This window comes from Acipenser ruthenus, chromosome 6 (genome assembly GCF_902713425.1).
Source record: "Acipenser ruthenus chromosome 6, fAciRut3.2 maternal haplotype, whole genome shotgun sequence".
NCBI classification, from domain to species: domain Eukaryota; kingdom Metazoa; phylum Chordata; class Actinopteri; order Acipenseriformes; family Acipenseridae; genus Acipenser; species Acipenser ruthenus.
The window spans coordinates 39851837-39863109 of NC_081194.1; the positions used below are offsets into that span (position 1 = coordinate 39851837).

At 38.5% G+C, this 11273-nt stretch overlaps 1 protein-coding gene across 2 annotated transcripts; it reads left to right on the forward strand.

The window, feature by feature from the left end:
- Positions 1–588: 588 nt before the first annotated feature.
- On the forward strand, positions 589–8901 carry taf5l (TAF5-like RNA polymerase II, p300/CBP-associated factor (PCAF)-associated factor). Of its 2 annotated transcripts, none has more exons than XM_034017279.3 (5): positions 589–818; positions 1878–2024; positions 2353–2457; positions 2880–3622; positions 6651–8901. In XM_034017279.3, coding segments are annotated over exons 1-5 (1794 nt in total). In that variant the 5' UTR covers positions 589–817; the 3' UTR covers positions 7449–8901. The 2 variants fall into 2 exon arrangements, with proteins under 2 accessions (XP_033873170.1, XP_033873171.1); XM_034017280.3 differs by having other exon boundaries at positions 590–818; positions 1883–2024.
- The last annotated feature ends 2372 nt before the right edge of the window (positions 8902–11273 follow it).

Below are 11273 nucleotides of genomic sequence, written 5' to 3' on the forward strand. Positions count from 1 at the left end.
ATAAACTACAATCTTTATACTAGAATAGGGATCTATGTTTCTATGACTGTCAGAAACAAGTAACCGTAACATTCTTATAATGTTTACAAATGTTAACCTAGCACTTACAGGGTTACATTGCACCTCTTCGCAAGCTGGAAGCCACGTAAATTAACGCACTATTGAGTATTGTAAACGCACATTACAATTGAATAAGTCATTATCTCAACATGTGTAACTCTCAACACATAAAAAAAAAAAAAAAAAAAAAAAAAAAAAAACGCCACTAGAATAATTATATACTTATACTTTTAAACTATATACCTAGCTAAAAAGGCAACAATGAAACGGTCTTTTTTTATTATAAGCATATGGTTTATTTTAGTGAGGCAGTGCATTATGTATCCTAAGTGTTGGATAGCTGGGTTGGAGGATACTTTGTAACTAAATGCTTACAGACGCGACACATCTAAAGAATCACGAAAACCATATCTAATTAATAAAACAAATTGAGAAACATAACCAAAAGAAAGACTAAATCAAAACTAAACTCTTTGTAAACCGTATTTTCTCTGGTCTTTATTACTATAACGTGTAATCATCTCGCTTCCACGTCTGGTTTACACAGATCTGTTGCTTGCTTTGAATGGCGACCTTTCCCCTCAGACAGAACTAACGGATAAGAGGATCTGATTGGCTAAACGCGGCGCTGAGTTTCCAGAATGGAGGAGTGTTGTAGCTGGAGAGTGAGACCGGAAAAGCGAATTTCAAAATTTTCTTTAGGAACTAACGTTACTTTGAATACCCTGTGATACTAGGAGCTGACAGTACGACATGCAGTAAGTGAGACAATTATTGACAATATATAGATATGTTTGTGAGTAATGAGAACAGTGAGACTCAGAGATACTTGAGCTGGCGGCAATTTTGTTTTGGGCCTAACGACAAGTAAAGCGTTAGGAGGACAACCAAAGACTCTACCGTACTTTCCAGTTTATTCTCGTCTGTTGTTTGTTATATGTGACTACACTCCACGAATGTATTTTGCTTATATTGTTTTGCAGTACAGTAGAGACAGGTGGCAAATCATTACAGTCAATCATGATTATTAATTAAACTGCTATATCAAAAGCATGTAATTAGTTGTGGAATGATTTATGTGTATTGTAGTGTTGAAAAGCATGGCACAAGTGTGTCCGTGTTGCTGCAGCGTGAAACACAAATCCAGATTCATTTGTCTCATTTATATGGTCTGGTTGGGTCGATTCAGATTTCTTCAGAAACTTCTATATAATTTGCTTTCTGCAACAGTTAAAATCCATGCACGTGTCAAGGTCCGACTGCTTAATAACAGCCTACTACCGGTACTAGCCTTAAAAATCTTGAAAGTGTGTTGTATTAGCACACGCTTGGTTTGCATTAAATTCCTATATATATATATATATATATATATATATATATATATATATATATATATATAGTTAAACATGGGAAAGCTGATAGGACTTTCTAGGAAATACTATGCAAACATCTGCCTGATGTTTAGTAATTTGTAGGATACTATTTTGAGTAATTCAATGTTTCTTTAGTTCTAGGTATATGGTTTTAAAGAGATTAGCAGTAGCACATGTACTTTTGCCATACTTTATCCACCCGGCTCCTAGGTATCCATTAACATATGGCAAATACCCTTCACATATACAAGAAGGAATCAAGCCTTATAATAAACTGTACAAAGCTAAAACTGAAGGCCAAAGTAGACACTCTATAGCATTATTGTCCAGTTTTCCACAAAATAGATTCATACCTATCAAATAGTAAAAGTGAGCAGAGAAATATCTTCAGACTGCTCTGCACTCTACAGTATTTAAATGTATTATTTTTTTTTTTTAATTGAGTGCAGGTCATGAAGCGAGTACGTACAGAGCAGTTCCAGTACACGGTTGCTCAGTACCTCAAGCGTCGGCAGTATGTAGAATCAGAGGGTCCCCCAAAGGGGCCGAAATTATCTCAGACTGCAGAGGAGATGGCAACTAACCTCACAGGTAAGACTCAGAAACTTATGTTGCACTGATATTTGTTGCAGAGGTTCTCGTTTCAGTAATTTACTTATTTTCTTTTTCTTTGAGATCAGACCGTGCATGTTCTTCTTTCTGATCCAGTTTACTGTAGGGGCGCTGTTGGTGTTTTCTACTTGTAGCTACACTACACATAATACAGTATTACCTTAACTAGTTTAAAATGTATTGTATTGGAATGCAAAGTTGTTCATCAGCTATACGATGTACTGCACTGTTTTCTTAAAAGATTGCTGTCCTGTTTGTGACCAAGCATGGCTTATGATCCAACTCAATTGATTCATTTTGCTTGCAGTTCAAACAGAGTCAGGTTGTACCAATTTTGTGTCTGCTGCCCCTTGTCAGGCAGACTCACAGCAGTATGAAATACAGTTTGGACAATTGCGAACTTTTCTGACTGGTGAGTAAAGCAAAATATTTGTATGCATCACACATTAGCTTGGGAACTAGGTTAAGTAATTATTATGATGTCAAGGGACAATGGATGTGTTTGGCATTTTTTCAAAATGTTTCAAATCTAAATTACTTTATTTGCAAAATCTGAAAAGTGGATTTTGGATGTGTACCTCAGACTTTTCTTTTTTGATCATTCCTGAAGTTCTGAATTAATATGTAGTTTAAATTGCTTCCATTGATTGATTATTGGTTCTCAATAAGGAAATAATGAATAAAACTGACATTTTGAATCTTTTATAAAATAATGAAAAGATGTGTTATCATAACTTTATTCAAATTGTCAGATCTCTTGTGTCACTCCAAGTTTAAACTGAAATACATTTCTCTATTTATCATTGTTTATATATTCTGTTTTTTAACTTGCAGATACAAATGTGCAGTGGAGCCGGGAAGTGACCTCAGTGCTGTACCCCCTATTTGTCTACCTCCACCTTGACATGGTACACTGTGGCCTAAAAAGCTCAGTGGACAGCTTTTATAGCCGCTTCCATAGTATGTTCCTGCAGGACACCGACCAGAAGGATATTATAGAACAGTTGAGAACTACGCTGACAGTCCAGGATATCTCATCTAATCCAAAACTCAGAGCCTTCCTTGACAATAAGTATGTTGTCCACCTCACTGATGAGGCCTACAACTACCTCCTCCGCTACCTCCAGAGTGACAATAACACTGCTCTCTGTAGGGTTCTGGCTTCCCACATCCAAGTGGAGGTTACTTCCACCCAGCGGACTGTCTATCAGTTGTATGGTAGCGGCCCCAGCGGCGTGGGGGGGTTTTCACGAGGGGATGCCAGCAATAACATGGAGCCTGGGGATGTGCCTGCTAGCATCCTGCAGAACGAAGCCGCCCGCAACTCGTTGCAAGAGTGTATCAAACGTGTGAAGGATGGGCCGCCGTCACTTACCACTGTCTGCTTCTATGCATTTCACAACACAGACCAACTGCTCAATTCAGCTGAGATCTCCGCCAACAGCAAGCTATTGGCTGCCGGCTTTGACAACTCGTGCGTCAAGTTGTGGAGCCTGCGGGCCCGGAAGCTCAAGGCAGAGCCCCACCAGGTGGACGTCTCAAGAATCAATTTGGCGTGTGACGTCCTTGATGATGAGGTATTAGAAGGGTAGGGCTGTGCATCGGCAGTGACTTCACAATAAGATGCTTATCACAATATGATACATATACAGTAAATTACACAATTGTCCCTTTTGATAGTACAAGTGTTTTGAATAGAACAGGTTTTGGTAAAATAAGATTCACCTCCTGCTTTGCTTTTTGTTCTGATTTAGTCTTTTAAAATAAAATTATTTAAAACAAAATTACAAATACAGTTAATAATAAATACAAAATCTATACAATTGCACAGTTTTTGGAAACAAATGTTTTGTTTTAGAACAGTTATTTTTGTATCAGCTCTGCAAAAAATCTGACAGGTTTAGAAAATAAATGTGAGTTCTCAAAAAGAATATTCATTTTAAACCAAATGCTATAGGTGAATTCTACCCTCAGGGTCTTGCATGATCTCTTGTTTAACATGCCAGTATAATCTGAGGAATACCAGTAGCTGTTTCAGTAATATAAGGACTGGTAAGAAATGTGTACTTTGGCTGCAAAGTTTGTATAAATTAATTTAGTTTTCCACAGTACTGTAGGGACTGGTAATGGTTTTTAGCGCTCACAGATGCTTAAGATAGTTTTGAACAATTGAATGTTTCCAGTGTAGGTTATACATAGCAAGTAATGTTTGTTATCATACCTGCATTGGCTAAGATGATCCTAAACTAATGTACCATCAGTATGATGGTATCCTTTAAAATTAGATTTGTTGTATTCCCGGCGTACTTGATTCTTGTCTCATAGTTTAGAAACAATGTGACACTTGGCAAGAACTCAGGGTAAGTCCTTGATACAAAAAAAATCCTTTATGGTCACACTGTGTAGATTTTAAACATGATGGCACACAGGTCAAATTTCGCTTTGCTGCCTTCCATCATTAAATGATCTGTGATGATCAATATAACCCGCCTCCGTTTATCTCTTCGGTTTGCTTCAGGCAGGCTTAACAAACATTTTTTAAGCAGTGATTGAAGGCTACTTGGTGCATCAACACCAAGTATTTTTGCATGCCATCTCTGTCTCTTGTAGAAAAGTAAAGCAGTGTACCTATTAGGGCTGTGTCCAAAGGTTCGTTCGCTAGCCAGTGATTCGAAGATTGTTTTAAACCTTCAAAGGTTCGACAGACGGGTTGACGCACTGTATGTGTGTTTGTTTTTTTTCCTTTCCTGTTAACAGAAACTGTTTTGACAATGTGTGAATACTATAAATCCCACATAAAATGTCACTTGCATGCAAAATTCGATCTTTTAATTTGTATAATGCATTTTACGTAAACAAAAGTTGTTATTAAAATCTGCTACCAAATTGTTATACATTACATACAACTCTACATGGTGTCGCTGCCGTGTATGGAGCAGGGTATATTATCCAAAGCAGTGGGCTCGTACCTCTAGTGGCTGTATTGCTTCAGTAAAATATGTACTGAATACCTAGTGTACAAGACAGTGTAACAGAAGTGCTATGGTAGAATATGTTTGAAAAATACAAAATATACGTTAACACTAATAATTTCAAAAAGCCCCTACAGCTCGTGTTAACCAGAAGCAAATTTCTTCATTCGCCATCTCGACGGCAAAGCATTGTATAGCGTAAGCTGTATTGAAAGAAATGTCTCGAAACCCCTTGCTGTTTGGGATTTTTGTTAAAAGCCCACACAACCAAAAAAGAAGTTGAATGCAAACTGTGCAAGCGACTCATCGTGGAGGCATAACCAATCTCTGGGGTCACTTGACAAGTGTAAGTTCATATTATTATTAGTATTAATATTTTTAGTAGTAAAATGTAACTGATAACCTGCTTGGAACAGTGACTTTTAAATAAAGCTTTGTTCAATGCAGTTGGTGCTGGTGCAATGCAAGCTTACTGTATATATCGCAAGCAGCAACAATTGTGTGTAAATAAACAATGTTTATTTAAATTATAAAAACATGATTACTGTTCTTTATAACTTACTTTTAAACTACATGTAAATTTTTTATTCTATTTATATGGATCACCTGTAAAATAGGATTTTCAATCAAATGTAAACAAGTAGCTATGGTGACGTCACCAATAAATTATGCAAAGTACCATCAAAGGTTCGAACATTCCTTCGGTAATGTGTTCCAAACCTTTTGAAGGTCAAAATGTACCCTTCGTTGCAGCCCTAGTACTGATATAGGGGTCACTGTATCGATAATCAAATTGTCAAGAAAAATATCAGGGTTCACCATGTGAATCGAATCGGCACGCTCCTAATAAGAGGCACAGGGGATTGATTAGTTGACTGAAACTTGATCGATTTAAACTTACTATTTAATTGTTCTTCTTTTTGGTTATTTTTTAACTTCACCCTAGTTTTGGCACTTACTACTTTAGTTGTTGCCAGTGTATTTAACTGTAAAATTAGACCCCCCAATTTTATAATTTAATTTAGTAGAATTTCTTGCCTTGTCCCATTAGCACACCTAGGCTTGGTTTACATGTAAAAAATAAAGTATCTCAATAAGTCTCACCGTTTTGACACGCTATTTTGGTAGTACCATTCGGGTAATTTCGGTTTACATGTAGTTTTCTTTTTCAGTTGTTGATAAAGACTTGCTTGAAACGGCCTTCAGTTTTAATAGAAAGTTGCGGGTTACGTCACAAACGGGATCATCACTGCTGAAGTCTCGAACATATAGTACAGCTTTTTGGCATTTGGCGATTTACCCACCCTTTTTAGCCGTACCATTTTTCGCTGCGCTCTTCCTGTAGTGTTAGGAATGTGCGTGATATGTGGATGCTACGTCACATTCTCACAACAATGGAGAGAGAATTTGAAGTTTCTAAACTGCATGTAAACTATGCCACAGTCTCAAAGGGTAGCAGACCTAACCCCTAAATAAAGAATCTGTGAGCCAGGGGTTTGAGATAAGGTTGAAAACAAATTGTGTAAAGTTGTGAGATTTGCTGAGTGAAAAAGTGATGTTTGTATAATGGATTACTACATTATCTCCCCCTAGCCCATGTTGAAATAATATATATATTTTTCTCTTTCTATAGACTGATGATGAAGACAGTGCTGGTACTGAAATGAAAACCCTAAGAGGACACTGTGGGCCGGTGTACAGTACTACATTCCTTACGGACAGCTCAGGGCTCATCTCCTGTTCTGAGGACACAACAATCAGATACTGGAACCTCGGCAGTTTTACTAACACTGCTTTGTACCAGGGACATGCATACCCAGTGTGGGACATTGACGTTAGTCCGTGCAGCCTTTATTTTGCAAGTGGGTCACATGACAGGACTGCCAGGCTTTGGACGTTTAGTCGGACATACCCATTGAGGCTGTATGCGGGTCACTTGGCAGACGTAGACTGTGTCAAGTTCCATCCCAACTCAAATTATATCGCCACAGGCTCCACTGACAAAACTGTTCGGCTGTGGAGTACACAGCAAGGGAATTCCGTAAGACTGTTCACTGGCCACCGTGGCCCTGTTTTATCACTGGCCTTTTCACCCAATGGGAAGTACCTGGCATCAGCAGGGGAAGACCAGAGGCTAAAACTCTGGGACTTGGCATCAGGTGCATTATTTAAAGACTTGAGGGGGCATACCAACAACATCACAAGCCTCTCCTTCAGTCCCGACAGTAGCTTGATTGCCTCGGCCTCGATGGACAATTCTGTCAGGGTTTGGGATATCCGAAACACGTATTGCAATGCATCTGCTGACGGCTCCTCCAGTGAGCTAGTTGGCGTTTATACAGGACAGATTAGTAATGTATTGAGCGTGCAGTTTATGGCCTGCAACTTGCTACTAACGACTGGAACTACACAGGAAAACCAAGAACATTAGTCTATGGTAGAGAGATAGTGATGTCTAAGTGGTCTAGGACAGGTAATATTTATTCTTGTGGTGGTAGGATGTTTGCCAGACCTGATAGGGGGAAGTTAGAAAACAGCAAATAGAGCATGTTTCACGGAGCCTTGGCAGAACCCTTATCAATTTAGTAAGTTGAAATAGTCAAACTTATTTTTCTTGTTTTTACGTAGGTCATGCAGTACTATATTTAGTAAAGCCAGCAAGGTATAAATATAAAATATAAAAACTGGGTAAATGGTTTCAGATAGATATATATGTATATCGGCTCCATGTCTGTACTTAGTAAATCAAATGTGTTTGAATTACAGGCAAAACTCAATTGCTTACAAAACACAAACAGCTGGTTTATTTTATGTAGTCCAAGGTTGGTGCTAATCTGGGGCTGTGAATCCAGCCAATAATGTTTAAATAAAATATGGAGTGTCATTTGGGTTACCAAGATTTACCCTTCAAAAAAATCAATCGTCTCAAAGTGAAAATTCAGCAAGATGTCCCCATGACCTCCCCCCCCCCCCCAAAAAAAACAAAAGTGTCTGCCAATGTGTAGTATGTAGTATGCCAAAGTAGTTCTGAAGATATTTTAATAGCCGTCCTTAGCCCAATCAATCAAAGGCATGAACTATTTCCATAGTTCACCATGACCTGGATTCTGTTACACTCAAGAAATTGTGCTATGGGATGTCTGTTAGCAATTCCATTACAATTGGATGAGCAGCATTTTCTGTTTGTTGATGGGGACAGTAAACTCGAAGGTCTGTGTGTCATCTTTGCTTTGTGACAAGCAAACCAACATCCTAGTAATGGCACTGATCTTCTATAAATATACCCATCTAAAGTTAAGTGTTTCAATTGTACAACATTCTGACTGTCCCAGATTACTGACTGTTGTAGGTTTAGGAAATGTTTGTTTGTAAAGAATAGGTACAACAAGGCTGTTGTTGCTATCAGATGAACTTGTGCTGTTTGCCAGGCCCAAATGCTTTAAAAGATTGTGCCTTGTGGAATTATTGGATTGTAATGAATTGAGGACAAATAAGCATAAACGCCTCTGGCCCATGTATTGATTTCTACCAAAATTCTGTTCCTCATAGGGATGATTCTGTACTGAAGGGTCAATGTTAACTAATGCTTTTTGCTCTTCTAGCACAAACTGTTCAATTGTAATGCACTAAGGGATTGAAGAAGCTAACGTAGCCAGTTAGAAAAATGAACAGGATATTTTGTATGACTACTTTTGTTACCCAGTTTACAAGCTTGTGTGGTGCGTATCTGTTGCAGTCTACAAAACATTATTTTTTATTTTGGAACTGTTCAAGTTAGTACTATTTTCCAAAGTGACTGGCAGCATATTCTAGTTCTTTGCATTTCTGAATGACTCATTTTTGTATTGAAATTTCTATTAAAATGTCTTGCATTTTTAAAAATACTATTGTATTTTGCTTTATTAATATAATTTCCTTGACATTATATGATTGTGTTAGACAGATATACTGCATGATCAAATGGACCAAACCAAATTTTATATATATATATAAATGTTTTTGGCTGGTTTGCCCTTACAAATTCTGGCAGATCTGTGAAAATGATAATTTCACATATTGAATTATAGTCACTATTAAGTAAATACCTTGTTAAATTGTGTCCACTTTTGATAATTTAATTTAATGAATATAGGCTAAATTAACTGCATTACTAAATAAATCTGAAATTACAATTCTATAATGCTGGATCGAATATTCAAATGAACATTTGTTATGTTTTCGAAGGCAAGGAAAGCAAGAAGTAAACATACTAGATTAGCATGCACACACATAGTGAACTCTACCTTAAATCACAGATGCTACTTCAGAATAGGGATACAGATCCAGGTATGTCATTCAGAAATGCCTCCTGCTTTTCAACTTTTCAATGTCAGGTCAAGGGGTATTTGTAGTGTTGGGAAAATAAGGTCCTGGCCAACATCTGCCTACATTCTGTAATCTCTAGCAGCTGCTAATTGTCCCAGGCAAATCTAATAACCTTTCCTGTTGGTGACTCTCCTGGACAAAGGAATGTTGTTCTCTGTCTGCCAGCTTTTGCTGATATTGGTGGCTAGCTGTTGATCTTATTACATCATTCTTCCAGTGCTAATGCCAAGCATCGCAGCACCTGGTCATGAGGCCAAGTGAAGCAACCTTATATCCGTAAGAATGTGATTCAGGGTTGCCAGTGATGAACATGCAGGGTTCTGTCCTACCCATACATTCAGGTTCTGCAGTGATGGAAGATCATCATATGTGGACCTGATTAGGAAGCTGATCCTCCTCTGTTCCATTGCCGACAGGTATTGCTAGCTAACCTTGCGCTGTTTCACCTTCACCCGGTTTGCCTGGGACACTGCCTTAACACACCTCATCCGCCTTTTTCATTTCAGTAACTACCAACTTCCTTTCAGCTGGAGCTGCTTTGTGCCATCTCGGAGAGCCAAACTGAGACCAGTTTCATCTTCCCTGTTGAATTTGCCCTGTGATATCACTGATTTGAAAGGCAGCAATTGCATCTTCCACCTTTGCTAACTGCTTTCTCCCAGTTCAGACTACTGGTACTATCTCCTCCCTCACACACTTGTCCAGCGACTCCATGTGTGTCATTTCCAGCTGAACCTTGACGCACCTGAATTCCTCCGTTAGAGCTGAGACTGGCAGCTGCAGTTACCCTTTACCAAAGACTGCTATGCTGCTAAGGCATTGTTTTATTTTAAATATAATTTTAATATATTTATTTCTTAGCAGACGCCCTTATCCAGGGCAACTTAGTCATAAACAAAAATACATTTCAAGAATCACAGTACAAGTAATAATACAATTAAGAGCAAGATAAGTACAATGACTTTGGTTCTAGCAAGTACAAGTATGACAAAATACGAATCAATATCAGAGCAGATAACAGTGTCCGTGATAGTTACATCAGGATACGATTAAATGCAAAATACTACAGATTGAATAACACTAGGGCAGATTACAGTACTCTGTAAAGTACAGGATTAAATGCAATAAAATAGGGGGCAGATAAGAGCAAGTAAAGCGCATTAAAGGAAGAGTGATAAGTGTCCAGAAGGGAAAAAAAAGAGGAGTTCTACAGGTGCTGTCTGAAGAGGTGAGTCTTTAGGAGGTACCGGAAGGTGGTCAGGGACTGGGCAGTCCTGACATCTGTAGGAAAGTCATTCCACCACTGTGGGACGAGGGTGGAGAAGGAGTGGGCTCTGGAGGCAGGGGAGCGTAGAGGAACTATGTACAGCACTCTGAGATGTTTTACAGGAAAGGTGCTATATAAAGATAAAATTGGTTGAATAATAGGTGGAATATCAGAGGGAATCGATATTGGCTCCCCTCTTCCTGGATCAGTGTGTGTCTTTTTAAGATATCTCTCCAATGGTATAATAATTTTGATTACATTTTGCAAATGAATGAATATTCAAATTCTGACTGAATATCCAAACATGAAAATACCATGTTTGTTCCAGCACTGCAATTTTAACATTAAGATTCCTTTTTTTTTTCAACTCTAGAACAGTGTCATTTCAGTCCTAGACCTGCTCACTTCAGTCTGCTGGCCATCTTCGCTCCCACCTTGCCCTTCGCAACTATGCTGGTTCGGTTTAGTTTCATCCCAACACGTCCCGGTCTCCAATCCTAATCCTAATCCTCCTCCTGCCCCTGCCCCTGCCCCTGCCCCTGCCCCTGCCTCTGGTTGTCGCAACTGCATCCATCCACTCCCATCCTTTCACACACTCAGCTGCCTCTTATAGGGCTCTTAATT